At 37.7% G+C, this 24139-nt stretch overlaps 1 protein-coding gene across 3 annotated transcripts in view; it reads right to left on the bottom strand.

Moving 5' to 3' along the window:
- SEMA3C (semaphorin 3C) overlaps positions 1-24139 on the bottom strand; it is a 115938-nt gene that overhangs the window by 16528 nt on the left and 75271 nt on the right. For all 3 annotated transcript variants that reach the window (XM_086886623.1, XM_086886624.1, XM_086886625.1), the window contains exons 7-12: positions 22642-22761; positions 20719-20861; positions 18591-18705; positions 16242-16311; positions 13475-13619; positions 8500-8722 (exon numbers count right to left, since the gene is read on the bottom strand). In XM_086886623.1, the coding sequence (XP_086742749.1) occupies positions 8500-8722; positions 13475-13619; positions 16242-16311; positions 18591-18705; positions 20719-20861; positions 22642-22761 (816 nt within the window). The remainder of the gene's footprint in view (positions 1-8499; positions 8723-13474; positions 13620-16241; positions 16312-18590; positions 18706-20718; positions 20862-22641; positions 22762-24139) is intronic.

Below are 24139 nucleotides of genomic sequence, written 5' to 3'. Positions count from 1 at the left end.
CAGATACTACCACCACCACCACCACCACCACCACCACCACCACTACTACTACTACTACTACTTGTTGTTGTTATTATTATTACAAAAAAAAAGGTTTAAAGACAGAATACTGATATTTAATCACTTGACCACACACAGAGAACACATTACAGTATTTGGTCTTTAAAAAAAAGAAGGAAAAGAGAAATTGAAAGCTGACAAGACTTAAAAATGTGTAGCTATCAATGGTACATGCTCAGGGCAAGTTAGGCATGAATTTTTCATGAGAATTTCTACGGAGACATTTATTCTCATTATACAATGGCATGATAAAACAGTTCCTTCTGAAGAAACTTTACTGAAACTAAATCTTGTGATAGCACAGCTGTGGTCTAGCCTAGGTGCCAGTATTAGCAAAGCTATGAGAATCTGAGAGAGATTTAGTAACTGTCAGGATCCACTGAAGTGTTAAACTCCTGCAGATGCCTCCCTCAGAGGAAAGGAGAAAGGGCTTGTGTGTATTTCTTCTCCTGCTTAAGGGAATAACCCACTCACACATGCAGGTGGCTTCAGCCCAGTCTACTTCTGCCTCGTTGCATTCTTTTATCAATTCTCTCTCTCTAACATTAAACTCCACCTTACAAAATACTCAGTCAGAAATGCAGGAAGGAATTGCAACCTTTTGGGTTGTTTTTTGCAGCTGCCTGCAAAATGTCAAGTACCTGTAACCCTGACAGACAGGGCACTAAGCATGTTGACAGTGACCTTACCTGCAAAGGAATGTAAGGCTGCTGAGCCTCTGAAGAACCGGTTTATGTCAATGATCCATTAGCACACGCCACACATTTAAAATTCCTAAATTGTCTTGAGTCCTCAAACATTTCACCAAACTGAAATCAGAACCTGAGAGGAGATTTTATCCTGGGCATTGGCACAGAAAATACTGATAATGCCTGACGCCAAGTCCTTGAGTCCTAATAACCTTTCCTATTTGTAAAGCAGGTTCCTATCTACCTTTTTGTCACACCCCAGAAAAATACACAGAGTGAAGGACTGTTTACCTTTGTATTAATCCCCTTTGACTCAGTATTTTACCATTTGCTTTGACTCAGTATTGTACCATGATAGACAGATCCTTGCAGAAAGGAATGTTCCATTGTTTCAAAGCAGACTTAAAACAACATTTACAATAAATATTCATGTAGGTAATAGAAAGCTATTGATTAAATGAAATTTCTTAAAGCAAGGGATTCTAATAGTCTGTACATATATATCTCTCTATATACACCTATATATAAACACTTCCAATAATATAAAGCCTATAGGCTATAGTTCTCCCATTGCTTCTAAAAGTAGTCTTTCTACTGTTAGTCAGCCTCTTCCTTAATAAATGGAAAACAAATATTTGTCCCCAAACCCCACTTTTTATTTCTTTCTCAGCAGCACTGCTGTCTCCACTATAAACACAAATTTGTATCTGACAAATCAAGTCACTTAGATGTGTTCACATACAAAGCTTATGGTACATTTGAGTTTTGTCAAAAATATTATTTGATTATTTCTGCTAATGGCAAAAATGTGAACTAAATTCCCTGGGTCAGAGGAGAGGATGAATCACTGTGCACTGCAGAACATTTATGCAAAGCATTGCCTGAGCTGTTTCTGAGTTTATTTTACAATAGATAATATTTTATGCTGTAAATCAGGCATAAGAGATCATCAAACAAGTGCAAGTGAAATTTTTTCAAGTTTAGCCAATGTATGAAATTAGAAGGTAATCCTCTAAAATTCATAAAAAGGAACAGCATGGTTTTCTTTGCCATTTACTTGTTCTTTCCAGAAATCCACTTGAAAACAGTTCTCCACTGCTATGATTTTACATAGTCAAGAAAAAGCTGTTATGTCTCCAGAATATCAATCCGTCACTAAGAAATAAAGAGTCAGAATTTTGATCACCACTTTCCCAATTCCTCACTGGGAGCTGTTTGCAGCCTCGCATCAGCTCAGCAGTCTCTGAGTTAGGGGGAGATGGACAAACAAAAGAGAATCCTTCTCAAGCTGACAGCAAAAGGACAGGAGTGACTCAAAATGCTTTTCCATCTCAAACCTGCTTAACAAATGTGGGTGTCCCAGCTTGACATGAAAGACAATGACACTGAGATCACATTCCTTCTGAGAGGACTGAGAAACTGGGAACAGCAAGGGAGGAAAGTGCAGACCAAACAAAAGGTGTAGAATGTATTCAGAGTGGGAAATAAATGAAGAAGGAAAGCATTCCAATAAATGGAATGGAAACATAAGAGGCAAATCATCATAATTATAATAATATTTATTGAAATGCAAGGCATGATTCTGGACTGATATTAATCAGCTAAGCTTCATCAATATTAGTTAGACTGTGCCTGATTACATTAATTCCTAGTCTGCTTGACCATGGGAAATGGAAAAAAATAAAGCTTAATGAACAGATATCAAAAATACAGAGTTTTTTGGCTGAATCAGAAGTTCTGAGTATAAAACTTATTCTCTGAATTTTGACTAGTTTTTATTTCCCCAGTTCCAAGTGAACACTGCAGCTGTCAGTAATGTGAGCCTCAAAGAGAGCCAGGACCCATTTACCCCTGAGCCACATCACATGGACAAACTGGACTACAAATAAAAACACCAAATTTTCCACATCATAAAAAACGACTGCAATAGGAACCAAGTTCTACTCTGACATGAGTTTTAAGAAACTTCTCTCAGTAATCCCCACCCCTGATGTGTCTGATACTGCTGGAGACCCTCTAAAAACTTTTCTTCATGTTTTACCTGTCAGCCTAATGGCAACTAATTATTTCTGGTCTCTTATCTGAGTTGATCCTGATGTATACAAATAACCTTATAAAGAAAAAAAGAAAGCAAAAAGTTGATAGAATGTTTGAAATGTCTGTTTGAGAAAACAGCCTCTGCTGAGGCTCAGCAGAGCACCTGAGAGGGTGGCAGGTTAGCAGTCAGGCCTGACAGCCACGTTCCCACGCTCTCTGTCTGCTGTAACTCAGCGCTCCCACCATGGCCACTAACCTCTCTGTGCTTGGTTCACTCATCTGTCAAATGGGGGTAATTTTTTTCCAGCTCATAATATCTCTGTGAAACTTCATAAAATTCAAGCTGCATCAAAGAACAAAGAGACAGATACAAATGCTCACACTTGAGAGCTAAGTTTTTGTATAGCCCTCGCTCAGTCAATCTTTTGGGACACAGGGTGAGCTTGCTTGAATAAAAGCTGAACAAAGGAAATGAAGCAGGTGGAGGTATAACATCTTAACTTACATATCATCTTAAAACTCTGTGAAAAAGCTTTGGATGAACAGGTCAGCAAAAGGTTATGAATGACTCAGGCACTATGACCAAGAGGAAGAAGGAAATTGTGTCTGACGCCTGTTGTGCCACTGTTGTGCAACATCATCTTCCCAAGCTCACAGTCACGAAGCAGCAGCCAGGAAAACTATGGGAGGCAAGTTTGCTCTTTTGACCAGATTATCTCTCTGTTAGAATCTGTAGATCATTTGGCTATTGCATTACTGGAGGCTACTGCTGTCAGCAAGGGTTACTTTTCCAAAAAGACTGCCATCATACAACACCATGAAAATGAGTATTACAAACTTATGCTCTGGAGGCACTTAATGCATCCAGACTTTGAAAACAAATGTTTCATCAGAGAAGGAAAGATAATGAGAAACATCGATCAGCCTCATGCCACATCAGATGCATGTGGCTGACATTAATCATCTCAATAAGCCACACTGAAGTCTGTAGTGCCTTTTTATGACAGTAACTCAGATCTCTTTCCAGAAAAACATATCATATCTTGATAGCAAGGAGCTGAAAAAAAATCCCATTGGTGCCCATAGCTATTTAATGTACCCAAATTTGACCCAGACATTTAAATATTTTCATAACAACAAGAGCAATAAAAAACCCCATGAATAATCTTTTGGTTGTGCAATTTGTGTGTACTTTGACCAAAGGCTTTCGAGCTGCAAGCAGTAGGTGGCACTTAATAAATGAAGATTAATCTCACAGATATGTTTGCATGATGTTTTTACTCCTGTCTTATAACTCAGAAAACAATATACCAAAGCATGAACACAAAATATCGAAAGCTCAGGTTTTTTTATGTATACCTGAAATGATTAAACAAATTACAGTAAAACCCTAGGGTGAATCCAAAAAACTCAGGACTGAGTCCTGCCCCATCACAGAAATAGAATAATTGAAACAGAATTCTAATCCCAAATTCTTGAACTGAATATGTTATTTCTCATTGCGTATGGAAAAAATACCATCAGCATTGCTGTAGTCAAATATGCATATGAGTGATTATACTCTTTCCAAGTAAATCATGTCTTGGGGTTCTGTTTGGGAAGACAAGATAGAGAGAGCACTCTCCTCTCGCAGCACTGCTCTCTGTCAGTCCAGACTTGCACCTTACTCCACCTCAGCTCAGCCCAGACAGGGGTGAAGAGACCCCTTAGGGGAGACCTAACAAAACTATCAAGTTTTGTGAAGTGCTTTGTGAGCCTTCATGTTTATACACATAGGAAAACCAGGAGATTGCAATCATTTGAAAAGCATGGAATGCCACAAGAACAGTGTCTGTCCCTGGGATTTATTTTGTTTGCTATGCAGGTAAACAAAGGAGAAAAGCAGTGCATTAACTCTGGCTATGGACCAGCACCTGTGAGCACAGAACTGCCCAAGGGAGCAAAGGAAACACTACATTTAGTTCACACCAAGGTGAAAAAATTACAGAGCTGCCTATACCCTCCTGTGCCATGGCTACATAATGAAAGCCACTGGGGTTGTTGGAGCTCTGTACTTCTGTTATTCTTCGCTTGCTTTCAGGAACTGATTTATTACTAAGGCTGTAGAGGAGGAAAAGAGGAAAAGCTAAACATTTTGTGTGCTTTGCATCTGGCAAGACATAAAACACTCTGATTTCAAGCATGAGACAGGTCACTGACAGTGACAGACATGGCTGGCAACATCTCAGTTCAGCAGCAGTAACTCATCATTTGAGCTGAGTGTAATTGTCACCAGGTGTCAAGTCCCATTGTCTGGCTGTGGGGCTCCAGACTCCCAAGGAAATTATCACATGAAATTCTCCTATACAATGTGGTTTTTGCATTTGCTGGGATGAACTGACACCAAAGCAAATCCCCTCTGCATTCCTTTTGACACTTAATATCTCTATCAAATCCTCCTGAGTCTCACAGAAACCAGAGAATAAAGAAAACAAGTTTCTCTTCTCAGTGGCTGAAACTTGATCACTTTTGTTTGAAAGGGCTGAGAAATGCAGTAACTTACATTGCAACCATTTCTTTGGAGGAAGACCTTGGAAGGTATTAATGTCCTGTGCCCTGCTCAGGAAGAATAATGCCTGCCCTCCATCTCACTAGAACGCAGAAAATGATCCTTGTCTCCAGTGTAATGAAGAAGATAAAGCAATGAATATAAAGTATCAAGAGCTACACTTTTTGTATCTGATCCATGATGGGGCCAGAACACAGAGGAGGATTAACATAAGAACAGCCTGAGGTATGTTTATGTTTTTAACAGCTCACGCATGTCTATGAGGCCATACTGATCACCTAAAATCAGTCAGATGGTCATCAAAGGATAAAATGAAATTGCCTCTGTTTACCTCTTGCAGAGTTACTAAAATGTTTACTATCAAATTGTGATTTCAAGGACATTTCAGCTTTTCAATAGTTTTCTAGCTTTAACTATCATTGCTACATTAGCAATCTATATAGTCTGGGAACTTGTGTCTCAATCTTTTCCTAGCTTCTACTGAAGCTTTTACTAAGTTTCAGCAGAATTTGCCTCCAAATAACATTAGATGCTTACAGAGCACTTTGAAACAATGGCATCACTATACATTGAAAAAAAAATAAAAATTAGCAAGCCCTGTCCTAATTGGGTTAATTTAGCAGCTTCCAACAGCTGCAAATAGGAGAGTCAAGAATGCCTTAAAACTCATTTATCAACATACAGTCCAGAAAACAGTAATACCCAGATCAAAAACTTATGAAATTCTTTGAATAATTCATTACCCTGACTATGTCTTATCATATACTAAGCATTCACTCTGCATCAGATGGAGACTTGGTAAAGGTTTAGTGGAAAAACATGAAATCATAGAATCATTTAGGTTGGGAAAGACCTGAAGGAAGACATTGGGAGCAGCCACCAGCTGGCTGTGACTGCATTCACCACTCCCTGGGCCCAGCTCTCCAGCCAGTTTTATCCCCAGTGAACAGTGCTCCCATCCAGGCCATGATCAGCCAGTTTCTCCAGGAGAATGCTGTAGGAATGGTGTCAAAGGCTTTACTAAAGTCCAGCTAAACAACACCCTGAGCCTTTCCCTCATCCACTGTGTGGGTCACCTCCTGGTCATAGAAGGAGCTCAGGCTGGTCAAGCAGCACCTGCCTTTCACAAACTTGTTGGCTGTGTCTGATCCCTGACTGTCCTGCACATGCCATGTGATGGCACTCAAAATTATCTGCTCCACAACCTTGTGCAGCCCTGAGGTCTGACTGACAGGTCTACAGTTCCCCACATCCTCCTTGTGGATGGCATCACATAACTTCCAATCAGCTGGGTCTTCCCCAGTTAGCCAGACTGTGCTAAATGATGGAAAGTGGCTTGGTGAGCACTCTGCCAGCTCCCTCAGTATCCTTGGGTGGATCCCATCCAGCCCCAAGGACTCATGTGTGTCTAGGGGGACAGAAGACATCTGGTGCAGTCCCACACTCAAAGCAAGTCCTATTAGAGCAGTTCTGTGTTTGTCAGGTTTTGAATCTTTTGAGTCTCTGAAGATGGAGAATTCATCGCCTCTCTGGATCCTTTTTCCACTGTTTGATCATGTTGATGGTAAAAACTTTTTCCTTTATATCTAACAAAACTGTCCCACATTGCAACTTGTGTGAAATTCCTCACCTTGGCACTGAGCACCTTGAGAAGAGTCCTCATCTGTTTTTTTCCCACTAGATAATGGTATCCACCCATTTGATAGCTGTCAGCAGCATTAAGGTCTCCCCTTAGCTTTCTTTGAATAAACCCGTTTTCTCAGCTTTTTCTCATGCATCATACAGTCCCTCCACTGATCCTGCTCCATTAGGTTAATGTTTTCTTTGTACTGGTGAGCCCACAGCTGGGCACAGTACTCCCAACAGGAGCCAAATACAGGGAAAAAATCCTTTCCATCAACCTGTTTGCTGGATACACTTCTGCATGCACAGCACAGTGTGCAGTTGGCCTCCTTTGGCACATAGGCACCCTGCTGATTTTGATAGCTGGAGAGGTTTTTCTAGGAAGAGTGAAGAGAGATACTTTCATTAAGTACTTTCTCTATAGAAGCCTGACATTCTTATGTGATTTTCTAGCACTCACTTCCTAAATCTATTATAACAAGATGGTTATTCCCAGCCCCAAGTGAGTTTGTTGGCAGACACAGTTATTCCATAAGCAGAAAACAATCAGGACCCCAATAATATGTGAACCATAAAAGCAATGCAAGACATCTCTGTAATCATTTTCTGATGTGCAGAGATAACATTTGTTCTTTAAAAGAACTCTATAGAGTTATTTTCCTTTGTTCTACTTGAAAGTAAAAAAAGTAAAAAAGATTAGCCTTTGTGGCTATCAACTTCTAATGCCCTGTTAAACCAGTGGGAGTTTCAGATGTGAGAGAGTCCTAGGGTCTACTCAGAGTAGCACTCTACTTGTCTGCCTCAATCTAAAGCGTGTGCTTCATATCAGAATATTTTAAAAAACCCAAAATTGATCAGTACAAGAATCACTTAACCTGCTCCCTTGTAGACTTCAGACACATAACACCAGATTCAAATTGGATGTAAGTAAAACAGAATGTAGGTTATATTAGACAGAAATTATTTTAGAATACTTGGATCAAATTCTCTGTGTCCACTACTGCTAGGACTCCAACCATTTGTTTCTTTTTCTCTGCTAAGTACTTCCATATTACCACTGTTTTCTGAAGGAGTTGTTTCTGCCTTTGCAACATCTTGATCAGATTGTGCTTTTCTTCAGAAGCAGCTTACACAGCATATATTAAATAATGATGATGAGAGTATATAAAAACATTATAAAGCCAGATTTTGGTATTTTTTTCTTGTGCAAGAGATCATCAAAATCTAATGTGGAATCATATTGCAGACATACCATATTCAAGAGAAGTATTATAATTTTGATCAAATAAAATATGCACTGGTGTTGTTTTTTGTCTCAAAAATAAGATCAACACATTGTATCTCTTGCGCATAATTGATGTCTATAGTAAATGGAAAAATGCACAGAAAGTATAAAAAATGTAATTCCTGGATTTCTATAACATTTCTGTATAGTGCAAACATTTACACAAATATTTCTGAAAGCTGTAAATTGTAAAAATCAGAGTTGATTGCAGATTACACTACAACAGAGGAAAATGAATGCTGCCAAATTTGTCTCACCTGTTCCAAGAAACAAGACGTGGTATCTTCCATCAGCAGCATTCACTCGATCCACAGCAATCTTTGTGTACTTGTAGTCAGCTCCTATCCTGATGATTAATGGCCTCTTGTGTATTGGGTAAATGGGATTAAACATCAAAGGGTGGTTCCTAATGAAGGTCACAACATCGTCTGGAAACTCTTTGGTTGTCCGCACGTTGGGTGTGAAGGCTCCTCCCGGACACTGCAAGAAACGTGCACAGAAATGGTGAACAGCACTTACCACCTTTCAGAGAGTTTTCATCTCCACATCATTTACAAATATGGACAGATAGCTGACAAAGGAAATTCCAAAAAATCACTTCAGACTTGGACCAAACTTACTGTATTCCAGTAAGGGCAATGAAGTGTTGAATAGCTACACTTTGAACTCCCATCACTTCTGATAAAACAACCCAAAATATATTTTTGCATTTTCAAAATCCAGCTTGATGGCAAAGATCTGTACTTCTGAAACTATTTCTACATGTTTTATGCTTCTAAACTGCCTGCTGAAAAAAATAAAAAAAAAAAAAAATCCAAAAGATTGGTACAGGAAGATACCAAACTTTGGCATGTGATTTTTACAGAGTTAGTACAAAGGCAGAAGACAAAATCTGATACTTAATTGTAATTTGGCCAATATTCCACTTGATTATAAGATGATGAAAGGGCCTGTTATTCATCTTCATTTGAAAGAGCAATAATATGGAGTTAAGGAGGGAGTCCCATAACAACTTATTTATATCTGAAAAGGTTTTCTATACTTTCCCCTATGCCTGAGAAGTAACTGAAGTCCATGAATACTTTGGATGCTTCTTTAAATATAATGAAGAACTATCCAAATAATCATCCCTGAGTCATTCTGGGCCTCATGAGAAAATATAAGCCATCTTAGAAAAGTCTTTATTGAGTTTGAAAATAAAAGGAAATTTTGAAGAAATCTGAGCTATATCAGTAATTTGTACAAAGTTCTGGATGTATCTATGTTAATTTACTTGATTTTTTTTTTTTTTCCAGCTACCACTACCTCATTTCTTATTGCTGCTCCTGAGTTTTCATTTTTTTCCCCTAACCATATTTCTGAGCTGTGACTCTCCTCAGGGTACTGGAGAGATTCAGAAGTGTTTCAATGCAGTATTTTTTCCAACTGGAAAATGATTGGTTCAATAAAAAGTACTTGATAGAAATTTGTTTATTTTGACAAGGGCCATTCTTACATTTAGGATGGAATTTCTGGTCAAAACCACAGACACAAAATAGCCAGTAGCTTAGGGAGAGATTTACCTCACCTGACTTTTACTCTCTTAAAGTCAGGCATCTATTCTTAGGTTTCCTCTGTAGTCAGTAATTCGGACTAAACACCCTGCTTTTAGATGGCTTAAATTACATAAAATGAATCATATTCTGAGAGACTTGGAAACTGTCTGGGGAAATGTGAGTCATGTGTCCAACCTACCTGGTGAGATGCAGTGTTAGAATCTGGTTCTTCACCTCCCGGGGCATCCCCATAACCACAGGCAGGAGTGTAACCACAGCCTGCTCTACCCTCACTGCTAAAGCTGCTCCATATTGTGCACCCAATTCACTATTCACTGGCCATACCACAAAACAAGTAGAGAGGGGACTTCAGCCTAATCACAAGCTTTAGAGTCATCTCCTGGCTCAAACAGGAGTTAATTATTTATACAAAGTAGAACAGCTCTGGTAGGAACTCTTTAAAAGAAATTGCTCTGGCATCAGTTCCCTCCAGGAAGAAGAACCAGAACTCAGGTCAGACATGGGTTGTTTCTCTCAGCTGACATCCTTGATGATTTATTTTTCTGAGCTCATATTTATCCTAAGGGTTTTGTTTTGGCTCTCATTAGAAATGATGCTATATGTTAACACTCTAAGGCTGCTCACAAAGGAGAATTTTTATTATCTTGCTTGCTCTACCCTCTCTGGAATTTTCATTCACATTCCAGAAAATGTATGGAACTATCTGTTAAGATTAGCAACAAATGCTTAAAAAAGAACTGCATTCATCATTAGCAAGATTATTCTACTTGGTAGTGCTCTGCCAGACCCTATTTCCTTTCAAGAGGGATTCTGTTTCACAAACAGTTCAACTTAAACCTTCCTGTCTCACATAGCTCAATTAAAAGCCTTTCTCTGATACTTTCAACCCTTCCATTATTGACTTGGAGTCATAAGACTTTTGTCTGTGACTTCTTGCAAAAATGTCTGTGCTATGATTCACACCAGCATGACCCTAAAAACTAACATTATATCATTGTTCCGAGCAAAGCCTTAGCAAACATCTTTAATCAATTAATTCTTTTGCTAAACCAGTGACAAGCAAAAGATGATACTGAAGAAACCCATAAGCTCTCCCTTTCCTGGAAGGATTGAATGGGCAGCCTTCACAGCTCATTTGAGAACTTGTCTACACAATTTTATGTTCACAGTCGATTATCACAATTCTTTAATTTACAGCATATTCCCCAATATGATGTAGGTACAAAAACTATTTCTGTAAACTCTGAAAAATGGAAACTACCCTCAAACATCACAGAGTTCAGTAGCAAGCTGCCAATTATGTATTTTTTTTTTCCATAAGTAAGTTTTGCTTGTGGAGAAATAAGAAACCATTGGTATTTAGTGAAGGCCAGCCAAACACTGCCGAGTTGATCATGGCCAAAAGACTGTATTGCTTTATTTAATCCTACTCAAGCTACACTGAAGCCTGTCCATTGTTTATCCAGTGTACAGCAACAAGATGAACTTTCATTTCTAGCCAGAGGTTTAGTATGAATATCTCCTTAGGCAACTGCAACATAGGATTTTCCATGTCATATAAAAAGGCATGCCTCTCTAGTCCAGCATCCCAGAAGTTACAAAGAAAGTACATTCCAGAGAAGAAAAGAAGCCCCACAGACTGCAAACCTGGCTAATCATGTTAACTCTTTGAGCACAAATTCTGAGCAAGGAAAAATTCCCATGTCCTGATTTTCACAGATGCTTTGATCTAAGTGAAAAATAAAGTTTGTGACACACATTGAAAAGTGGATTTTTTTTGGCAGTGAAATAAAAGAAAAGCCAAAGAAATTCCATCTTAGAAAATATGACTTAGGGATACTGTGTTGTGGCTGAATCATGAGGAAGCACACAAAAGCCAGTGATCCAAAAACCAGCAATGGTCATCTAAAGGACCATTCTCTATGAGCTATGATTTAAGAATTTATCTTCAAATTCAGAGCTCATCAGCATATTTGGAAAGTGTAAATAACTTCTGTCACCATGTAAAATCCAAATCTGATTTTTTTCCCCCTTTCTGTTGTGTTGCCCAATTTCTTTAGGCCCATCTGGAATACCGCAAAAGCCTCCATAACATGAACCAAGAAAAACATGGCAGTGGTTGAGGAAACACATACAAACAAAATACTCTGAAGAAGGAAGAAACTTTGAAATGTGACTAATCACAAGGGTGTGAAACTTCCTGTTCAAATGGGTCTTTTTTTAAAAGCCCCAGTAAACTCATGAGATTAGAGCTGTATGAATTAATTGCAAGGAAAGACTAATGCTAGCATTAGAGCTTAGTGGTATGTCAGGTATTGATTAGTTAATTCTAGAGATCTGGGAATGTAAAGTCCTAACTCTTAAAGCCAGAAACAACTGCATTAAAATGTCATGAAGAATTGTGTGAACGGGGAGAGCTATTCCATGTACCTAGCTATTCCATGTACAAGAAAGAAAGAAAGAGATAAAAAGGACAAGATTTTGCAGTATAAAGACAAATCAGACTAAAATAGTGATATGGCTAAAGGTTCTCACAGGGACTGGCAAAACTTAAATAAAATTTAATTTCCTGTGATAAACGGAAAAACAACGAAGTGTTAATCTAAAAAAATATATAACTTCATTGTTGAGAGATAATTTATGTTTCTCTGCATACTTATTTCATTCTGATACTTGAGAAACTGTAAGACTTCATAGGAGCCAACAAACACACACACTACCATACTTCATTTAGCAAATTTGGATTCAGAGATGATTCTATAGAAAGTTCATACATTCTTCATTAAAGCTTGAAATATTAGATGTCACATTTCTGCTAAACATAAATTAAGAACAGTTAAAATAAGTAAGTAAATAAATAAAGAAGAAAGTGCATTACAGCACTTTTTCATATGTCATGAAGTTGAAAAGTAAGAAGAAACAACTGTGTTGTTTAAAATATTTCATGAGATACTTTTACACAACTGGGAAGCAGAGCTAGCTCTAATTGTGTACAGAATTTATTGGAAGATTATTACTACCCCTGACAGAGTTAAAGGAAGTTCTGAAAGTAAGGCAGACAGAAAGCATTCTTATGAGGGAGACTGTGGTGAACTGAATGACAAGAAAACACATCTATTTCTAGGTCTCTCTTCTAAGATTCAGAACCTGTCAGGGTATGATTTAGACAAGTGCCAAGTCCCAGAAACCTCATTCTCTAAATCTCCTACTACATCTCCTAAGCATCTGAGTAGAGGTGCAAGAGTCTAGAGAACTAGAGAAAACTCATACAGACAGAAAACAGACTTAGAGACATTTGGATCCAGGCTGTGGAACACACTAACAATGCTGTCTTTGCATGCTTGTTTATTTAGCTACAGTTTGCTCAAATGTACCCACAAAATGGAAATGCACATGCAAACAAGAAGCCTATCACCTAATGAACTAATTCTTATCACCTTTGAGCAGAAAGAGAAAGAACGATTAACATTTTACTTGACTTTTAATTCTTTCTAGATTTCCAGACACTACGTGATTTGTAGTTGAATTTGTAGGCAACTGAAAAGCAAATAAAATAGTTCTGAATTGTAACTGTCACAGTCACATACAGACTTTTCTCCTGGAATAAATAATATTTATTTATGCATTAAATGCAGACAAGCAATTGGCAAGACTGAATAAACATCTTTGTACTTACGGTGCCAGGTCGTGGGTATGGAATTCTGCCCTGATATGGAATCAGCTGGTGGTTTGGGCCCTCCTTGTGTGCAAATGGCCCATTGAACACAGTCTGGATGTCAGACAGATGATACACACACACGGCTGAGCCTTTAAATATGGAGCTGGAAGACAGAAGAAAAAGTTAGCATTGCAATCTACTTTTTTATAGTTTTACAAAAACTTTTTTATAGCTCTTCCATAATTTAACATGGTCCAATGTTGAAAGATATCTCTAACATAATATTTCATACAATTTATTGCTTTTATATGTATTTAAAGCATTTTAAATCAACTAATCTAGCTGCCCAATATGCACCACTGCTTCTTAAGACTTAGCACCTTTCTGAACAGTGAACTGAAAAAAGAGAGAGGCAGGCACTGCCCTGATGCTGCAATAAGATTTCCTAATGCTAAATATAGAAGAAATATAATCTGGCTCCAGTTAAATCAATGGCAAAAATATTGCTGAGTTCAGTGAGGCAGGAGTTTTATAAACTTTTTACTGCCAAGCTCAGCACAGGTTTCCATAACTCCCTTCCAGTATATTAACCACAAGACCTCCATGAGCCTCCTAAAATACATGGCTAAAACATAATCAAAACATCCAAAGCAATGACAATCAGTTGGATTATTATAATCACTTTCCAGCTTTTTTTGCAAAAAATGGGGACATGATGTGGCTGTAAAGGAATTACTCCTGTACAGTCCACCCATAAAACTGGTCTTATGAAGACCCAAGTTTGAAGTTTCCTGAGGAGAACAAAGAGATTTGCCTAAGAAAAGGGAATGTTCTTCCCACTGCTCTAGATTCAGCCACGGATACAGGTAGCACAAGCCCTGAATGTTCTCCATCACCCTGTGATGATAAAGGGCACTAGGGAAAAAATTTCCAGATTGATGCTAAGGCTGACTACAGTGAATGGACTTCATTTTTCCTCTCACTTATGTAAGGTTTGTAACATTCATTTTTAAAAAGTGGAAACTCTAGACAGTCTAAAATCTGCCTGGTGTTAACTGTAGGATGAAGATAATCTGAGTAATTGTTTTCAGCTGAAGAAGAAAAAAAACTCCAGAAAAAAGCCTGAAAATATTACACATAGTGTAACACAACAAAAGTGAAATCCACATTGCTCTCAGATATATATGGATTAGTGGAATGAACCTTTCAGCTGGATTATGGTATTTCTGGAAATTTTACTAGGTATTAATAGATTTTGAGAAATGCATTTAGTCTTTCCAGATGTTTTATGTTACATTTACAGCCTATTATGACACTAAAATAATTTAGTTCAGATTACTCAGTTTCCTTCTGTATGATTTAGATAAAAATACTACTAGTTATTACTTCCTGTGATATTTCTCTCTTGCTACTCTTATGAGTTGGAAGTCTACAGAGATGAAGATACAGGAACTATTAAGGAGTAAAAATCCTTATGGTTTCTGTATTTAACTAGGTAACACATTCAACCTATAGTTGAACAAAAATAAAGCAAGAAAAGACCATGTGGTTAATGATAACAGAAATGCATGTGTAAAAACTTCAGTACAGAGAGAAAATATCTTAAGAGCCAGGAAAAAGTGAATTTTTCTTTTTTTTTTTTTTTAACCTTATGTGGTCCCTTGATACAAACCTCATTTCCACTGAGAAATACCACAATTAGGTAGAAGTGTTTCCAGTTCAGTCTTGTTGCACCCCTAACCTAAAGATAAGTGTGGTTTCACTACTAAACATAAGCTCATTCTTTTCTCTTTTTGTGAAGTAGGAATTATAGACAGCACCTAAGTTTATAAGTTAAGTGATACTTTCTTTCCAAATTAGATATCACAGAATCATATTCTCCTGTCATATTTACATATTTGAGCAAGCAGACCCCTGTATCCAGTAAAAAAAGTTTATTGGAGCATAAAGGATCTGAAAGTATTTTTTTACTAAAAATTGCCATTAAAGGAATTATTAATAATAAATTACATAATTTTCTAATTTAATCAAATAAATTAAATGAAAATTAAAATAAAAAAACCCCAGAAGACTTCTTTGAATGTAAGAAATAACAGGTAAATAATAAAGAGTAGCAAATCAGAAATCAGAGGGGAGTAACCAATTTTACTCTGTGTTAACACAATGTAGTGAGGGCAAGAGGAAAAATAAAAAAAATAGAGGTAGAGGTGGAAGAACCTGTTGGTCCAGCTGTCAGTCTATCTTTGTGGAGAGTTTTAGCATAGTAAGCCATATCTAGTGCTTCCACCACCCTTGGGAGCTCAGAAAATGCTTTCTAAACCAGACAGTGAGTGAATACTACTGACTGGCAACAGGGAGCTGCAAGGAGGTGACCAAATGTCCCGTAAGCTTCTCCTTTTGTAGCCAACCAAAGCCAACCTCTGTGATCATCAGCCAGCCCAGAGACTGGAAGTCATTTGTATGAATTCATGTAAGAATTCCTGGTTTGATCCTTCAGGGATGCTGGATGTTCTTCAGGAGGTGTTAAGCGCTCTCAGATGCCACATGAGTTCTCTGGAACGTTTTCCCAGTGGCAGCTGACAGTGTCAGGAAGCAGTTTGCTCCAAGAGGCATAGCTCTGACACAGATAGCAACAGCAATGACACTGAGACTCCTGCATGCAAATCACAGCCACAGCAGACACACAAAATTGCCCAGTACAGCCTCATCCACAAAATACCAGTTTGACTTTTCATACAGAAAATCAGGCAGTTCAGGTAATTTTTCTTCAAATCTCCATGTTTACCTCGATGTTGTAAAAATTCCATACACGAGTGTTGTTCTGGGGTTGTCTGTCTCTAGGAGAAACACATCCTCTGTAAGAAAGAGAAAGTGAGACATTTTGAATAGTTTTTCTTTATTTTTAAAAACTTTATTTTCCAATTTAATTGATGGTTTTATCTCTCCTAGACTCAACAATAGTTTTATCTCAAGACTTGAATGGGAACAAGGAGACTTACCACATGAACAGCCCATTTATGCAAGTATCTGGCGTTTGAACATTCAGAAACAAATCTGGAAATTAACTCCATGCCCCCAGCCTTGTGGAGACAGAAGGCAAAGATTTTCAAATACATTCAGGATCTATGTCACACATTTTTCTCAGCTGTATCTTGTTTCAGCAGGTTGTTTAGCAGTAGGGAAACATTAAAGTTGCAGTAGGTTAAAGACAAAGAGTTCCCATAGATGGATGTAATTGAGAACAGGGAAATTAGGTGCTTTATTGTCCAGACTGCACTGGAGTGTCCTCACTAGTGCATTTTCAACATGGTATGAACAGACAGCTTTGCAGTAAAGACAGTGAGGGATGTAAACCTCCTGCCTCCTGTTGTGTAGGGATTTATTGGCTGCACTGTGCAAAACTCACTGTACCTTCTCACCGAAATCAATCTACCCACTATTACCTCTGATCTGTTGATTTCTTTTTACACTTCAGTGAAGACTACTTTAATCTCTGACATTTTCTCCTCACAAATGTTTTTAATAACTATAATCATGCTACCTCTTACACTTAATTTACAACAAAAAAAGACTGAACTCTTTGAGCTTTTAATCACAGAATATATTCTTCAGCTTTCCATTAATTTATGTGGCTCTTTCATTTAGCCCGCTGAATTTTTTAAATATTCTTTTCAATACGTCAAAAGCAAAAGACTTCACCATGCAGAACTGGAAGTGTTATACTCTCCTGCATTATACATGAACACAGAATCATGTGTTTGCTCTTTCCCAGTTTTCTGAATTTCCAGCTGTGATTGTATTCTTCCTCTTTGCTGTGAAATTGTTCTGGGAGCCCACGCTGACAGCATTGTCTCCTGCTCAACTATGGTCCTACACTTTGTCATACAAGAAACTAAGAGCACTTATCCTACTGCTTTGTTGCTGAGGAGGGGGTTGGTAAATCACAGTTCTGAAAGATGAGCTGTGACACTGTAAACTTCAGAAAATCAGTCCTCCAAGCACCTTGCACATATGGAGCTAGACCAGGTTAGGAACTACTCCTAGGCCCAATCAGATTCCATTGGAACCTTGAACCAAAGCAAGTATACAAAATAGTTGTGAATATATAAACTCAAAAGCTCCAAACCCCATTTGCTATGGTGGGAATCAGAAATAAGAATGGACAAAAGAGGGAGAGGATACAATGAGAGATCAGAACCAGATGAGAACCAGTGCAGGGCACATTAGCTGCTTGTATTACTTATATTTATAGTAAGACACATACCAAATCTTCCAACACCTGAATTTAGAACTATGATTTTGCACATCTCAGCTGTGGAAAATACAGAATTTGAAACTTTTTGATAATGTTGTTTGGCATGTAAGTACATGCATCTATTAATCCCTTCATGAAAAGAAACTTCTTATGATTGCTGTATCATAATATAGATTATGTAATATATATAGATGTAATATTAATGTTTATTAGCATTAATATTACATATCAACATAATTAATATTGAATGATAGTAATTTAAAGAGTAGTTAACATCAATATTATTATTAATGTTAAGTACTGATAAATACGTGTAATATAGATTATATGCATAGAATATTTACAGTATTTCACATGTTGAAACAAAAATTGATGTGACTGAATGATGCCTGAGAAATTATATTTATGAATAGCGCTACTTCTGGTGCCAGTAACAGGATTTATTAGTATTATCATGAATTACCAATTTGAGGACTGTGATCAAAAAATAGAAAAAAAATGCATTATTGAAAATGATGTGTAACACTGTGTGTTATACAGTGGGATAAGAAACAGTTTCAAAGGGATGTTAAAAACCCTCTATTGTAATCCAGGCTAGTAGCAAAATAGTAGAAGTCACTCAGATGTTTCCTTCTAAATACTAATTCTTTACATATGTCACTGGTTTACATAGTCCAGATTAATTACCTTTATTTCAAAGGTAATGATAATTACACAGAGAGACTTATGAAGATTTTTTTTCTTGTGCCATCATAGAACTGAAAAGGGAATTTTGTCATGGGCTTCTAGTGCTATGATTTCACTGCTAACAACTCGACTGAGAAACTGAATGAAAATCAGTCATTAAATATGCACAAAATGTAGCATTTTTTGTGATACCTAATTCATCAAAGTATGTTTCTGTTCCATCTTCATCCATTACTGAGCACACAAGTCTTGCTTTCAAGAACGTTGTCCACTTGTTCACGAGACTGCGCTGACCTCCTGTGTCATTCTGGAAAGGAATATTAATTTCAGAAAAGAAGAAATAGAACAGCTAATATTTTACTGGGCTTTCCCACATTTTTCTCAGGTTAATTCATTATCTAGATAATTATCTGGTAAATTCCATATTTAACAGAGATAGGACTAAGCAAAATCCCCTCATCTAAGCATTCTATATGCAGAAAAAAATGAGAATTAGTTTTCTGAGTGGACTTTTTCTGCTGGGCTAGAAGGGTTAGAGGGTTGGGCAGTAGATTTTGTGCATCAGCAGTGTATGCTGTTATAACTGGAAATGACTGTGGAGCTCTGTATCGCTCATTGGCACCCAGGATAAAGACCATGCACACTCTGAAAGGTCTCATGGATCTACAGAGGAATGTTTCTTTTCGTCCTGACAGCAGCATGGCTGCACCTGACCTAATAAAACACACTTCACATGGGTGGATGCTCTAAACAATACTCAGAAATGATGGCTAGTGTGGGTCAAGCTAGTTGTGCACTGTTGCAAGTCCCACTAGCTTGGTCCAGAGATGGCCTGGTCACTCACAGATCTTTCCAATTTTCCATGGCTCTAGGTGGGAACTGTAGCTGCCAAACCAGGGGATGCAGCAGTTTGGTGACAGATCCTGGCTAACTGTGCTGGTGAACGCCTTATGCAAGAGCAGCATTTTCCAAACTGCATAACATGATGTCACCCAAGGAAAGAGATAAACCAAACTGAAATGTGATTTCAATAAAGTGCTGTGCTATTCACTGATGCTGTTGGAGTTGGTAATCCAATGTTTTGGGTGACTTATAAGGAGCCTTTTCAGAGGGTAATATATCTTGCCAGTCTCAAAGGTGCTGATACATGAACACGATGGTTTGTGTACAAGTATACAAAAATGACTGGCTCAGATTTATTTCCATTTGCCTTGGGATTCTGCCACTGGCTTCAGTGTAAGCCTAAAAACGCTTAGGCCTTTCAAAAATCATCTGGGCTTCGTTGTAACAGTAAAAAACCAAATGCAGCTGTAATTGTGTCAAATGTCTTCTTGCAAAATACCAAAAAAGGCCTTTAGGCACTCTCACTAAAATACAGGGAATGGAGATTACAAAAGAGATCACATGCCTCATCATATTGCCAGAGAAGGACAAACACCTTCACACCTAGGCACAACAACATCACAAAGCATCAAATTTTAAAGAAAACCCAGTGTAAAAAAAAGGAATATATAAACACTCACAATGAACTTCCAAAAGAAGGAATGAATAGGCTAGCAGCAACTGTAAATTTAGAATTTTTCTCTCATTAAAGAAAAAAAAATTTGATTTCACCAAAGATATTAATAGCTGCTTCAGTAATTTTTCATCTACAGTTGATTAGAGATACAAAAAAAAAACAACCCACAAAATAGAGACAATGAAGAGTTCTGCAAAAAATAAATTAATTATTGCCCAGGAATAGTTATAACTGCTGAATTTAAATTTCCTGTGCACATTTTTAAAGTTAGGCTCACACATGGATCAATACAAGCAAGTAGAAAGAACAGATGCCATAAAAATGAAAACAGCATTTGCAAGTTAAATCCACCAACTTAAAAGCTTGATATTTTGGATATACTTTAAATATTTTGAGTGTGTGTGTATGTGTGTGTGTGTCTGTGTGTGAAAGCCTCCACTGCTTAAAGTTCATTTTTATTAAGAAAATAATGTGCCTTATTTGTGCCAAGGACAATTCAACAATTTCAAGGAAAATCCAACATTGGCAGCTATTCTGACTCAGTGAGAGAAATACACAAATTCCTGAACCTTTACATTTCCATATTCTTACACATAAAGTCAGATAATACATAACCTGTTCAGACCCTAGCTGTGAGTCCAGTAACAACTCTTCTCAACTATGAATGGTGACACAGGAACAGGGAACTTTGTCAAATCTTTTTGTCAAATCTGCCAAGGCTTTTCAAACATTTAGTCTTTTACATTATCATGTCACACTAGCAGCTTATCCCAGCAACCTGGTAAACAAAATAGTTCTTACTGGGCATACTCTTGCAATCATTGAATGAATTTGCTTTGTGCTGCCGCTGTTGTCTGTGAGTCTTTCTTTGAAGAAGAAGTAGATTTTGGCATCATTGGGGTCAGTGCCATCTGGGATAACATGAGCATCCACAAAAATAGGCTCTGAAATGAAAAAGTTTACCAAAAGGATGAAACCAAAAGATGTATCAGTATAAGCAATGAATGATTTGACATTTACTGACTGCTTCAAGGAAGTGCTGAATATACCAAATATTAAGAGGTAAATGGCTCCTTGCTGGCAACCGTATGTGTTTGCATCCTCAAATTTTATTTCATAGCAAATTTTTAGAGGAGCAGTCCAGAAGCAGTGGTATTAGATTAATGCAGAGACTCAAAGACTTCAAGGAAGAAGGAAGAATCAGTGTGTTATCTGGGGCACCAAAGTCAAGTCTCATTGAGACAAAACACAAAAATAAGCTGGAAGAGCTTAGAAATATAACAAATGAGGTTCATAGATAAGAGAGAAAAACAATTTGTGTAACCCAGAAAAGGAAAGCAGAGTATGCAAAAGCTTGAGCAGCATCTGACCTCATATCAGAGGCTGGTAAACATACTGAAATACATGTGCAAAACACTGAAAATGAGAATTAGGGAGAGAGAAAAACGATTTATAACCTTAACAGCAAGCATATAATGGACAGTGCAGGAGCTCTCAGAACACCTCCTTTGACTGAAGGAAGAAGTGGCCCCTTTCCCAGCATTTGTCTTTTCAATGATCATGCAAGATTGCTTGTCCTGTTGCAGTACAAAGTTTGAAACAATCTGATCCAAAGGTTGAACATCTGACAGAAAACCCTTTTAAGACTGCAGCATTTTTCTGTTCACATAATTCTATTCTCAATAAATATAATAAATGTCATGACTCTGTCTCTAAAAGAACATGGAAATAAACTGCACTTTCAAGTACCTGTTTTGAACAGGTAGGTTTTCCAGAAATTAGGCATTTTAAAATTTTCTTTTTCTTTCATTAGGATGTGCAGATAAGTGTAAAAATGTATAACAAGCAGAAAAAAAAAAAAAAAAAAAGAGCAGGCATAGTTTCCCTTTCATAGTGAAATGAATTTGTGACTGAAATCTTGTGATTTCTTTGTAGTTATATCCAGACAGGAGTAATAAATCACCATAAAAAATATCAAGATAAAACCACAGTAACTTTACTTCAGCATACCTGAAGGCTTTTTAAAACTGTAACTTCTATGTTAGTTGCTCTACAGCCTTTCACACCTACCTCTGCTCAGAGGGTTGACCACCATTTTAATTTAAATTGGTTTCATTGGAAGGAGTCTTACCAGAAAAGACAGGGGAAATTTTCACAGTGATGTCAGTAAAGCAAAGAGTTATGTGATTCCAATCAAAAGTGAGTTTTTCTACTGTGTTTAGATGAACAATTCCTCACCACTGAATTAAGTGGCAATGATTCTCATTGACTTCTCTGATAGTGGGACACTCTTCTGCACACATTTCAAATGCAAGTGGTGGTGAAACTTCTGTGCAGAGATGGATTGCCTTGAATAAACTGAAGCTGGTGGCTTAGAATCAAACTCTAATTTAAGGCAATATCTGATTCATTAGAGGTGAAGGCACTTTTCTAGAAATCAGACTGTCTGACCAGTTGCCACTGGAAAGGTTTTCATGCACTTGCCCTCAAACACCTTGGTTCAGCCTTAATGCAAAAAGGCCCTCAGGTGGAGCTTGGTCCATGAAGGGATCCCTCTACATCTGTGCACTGTCTACAGTTTGTATTTACACACATTCTTCACAGTTCAACTTCATAAATTCAATTCAGAAAAGCTCTTTAAAAGATAAGGTCTTTGTTTTAAGCAAAGGAAAGCAGAATCTCTGTGAAACCCATTAATACTCTGGTAAATTAAAGGCATCTCACCACTCAGCCACTTGGAGTTGTGCTGGTCAGTCCTCACTGCATTCCTCCGGGTCAGACTGCGAAAAATGGCAGCATCTGTCCCCATGAAATCAATATACATTCCTGAAAAAAGCTCTTCATCTGAAAAGAATTGAAATGGAGGGGGAATTGTTATGGCTTTTGAGAAAACAAAAGTTTATTTTAAATTCATCAGCTCCGTATTTACACAGGAGTCTATAAATAGTGGGTCATGGGAATGAGGATTTCTCTGATTTACCAAGACTTAACCTAGAATGCATGAGGGTAATCAGATTTTTCTTAAAGACTTCATGGAACTGTACCATTAAATGTCACAGAAGAGCTGCATATATGGGAAACCATTCCTGATAGAAAGTTTAGACGTTCCATTTGCACTGCTAAGGACCAAGGGAGAGTAAGGCTACTGTTACCAAAAGGTATCACATTCAGTATGTCAAGTATGAACTTCAAAGAATTGTTTTTTTGTTGTTACAAAAGTAGATGAAGTGACTGGATTGAATTTATTGCTGCTGTAAACTGACACAACATCTATTGCAGTCAGTGGATCAGTGCCAATTTTTACCAGCAGCAGTTTTGGCTGCCCAGGCAGCCTCAAGCTGACTTCAGTATTGCAGAGACCAGACAATCATATTGTTGAACTTTACTCAGAGTAACACCCAGAAATAGCTGTCCCCTTTTGTGCACTTGGTTCTAAGCACAGGAGCATTATGTTTGAGCAGAATGAGACATGAAACTCCTACATTAACAGAACTGTGAGCTTCTGCTCCCTGTGCAGGGCTAAAAACTCAGCCCATCAGTCAGGATGTCTATCTGTGTTTGAGTCTGTGTGTGTGCATAAATGTATGTATATATAATTACAATTATAAATACATATACTATCATTTTCTACTCTGTGAATAACCAAGCAATTTCCACTGAATAACGACAAAGAAACCCCAGAGTAGAAAACAGTAGCTAAAATAAACTCTCACTCTCAGAGTGGGAGTAGTGGCTGAATACATTCCAGTACAGCTGGGTCCTTTGATTGATGTTTTTGTCTGTACTCCTGGACTACCCAGAGAGTGTGGTCAAGCTGGCAAAAGTCACAGGCTCAGAAATACTTGAGGCTATTTTCATGCTCTGTGTATGTGTATTTTTTTTTTTGTGTGTGTGTGTGTGTGTTCATAATCAGCATGGAAGACTACTGAGAAGCTCCTGAGAGAATCAAAATTCTGGAGAATTTGTTTTTCTGCTGCTAACTGGAGCCTGAAGTGAACCCTGCCAGGGCATCCAGCAGCCACTCTTCTGCTCTCACCTCTCCCTGTGATGACAAGATTCGTACACAGGGGATTTAAGCAATGCATTTGCTGCATGTTGCTGAAGAGTTTACTTCTGGAGCAGGTATTGACAGAATGATGTTAGATCTGTACAAATTTATAAGTGATTTTGTACATCTGCCTCCTTGCCTCAATCCATCAGAACTTTATTCTTATTATGAAAC

The sequence above is a fragment of the Cyanistes caeruleus genome, chromosome 4 (genome assembly GCF_971803275.1).
Source record: "Cyanistes caeruleus chromosome 4, bCyaCae1.hap1.1, whole genome shotgun sequence".
NCBI classification, from domain to species: Eukaryota; Metazoa; Chordata; class Aves; order Passeriformes; family Paridae; genus Cyanistes; species Cyanistes caeruleus.
The sequence above is the reverse complement of the archived record's forward strand: the minus strand, read 5'-3'. Positions and strand labels throughout refer to the sequence as shown.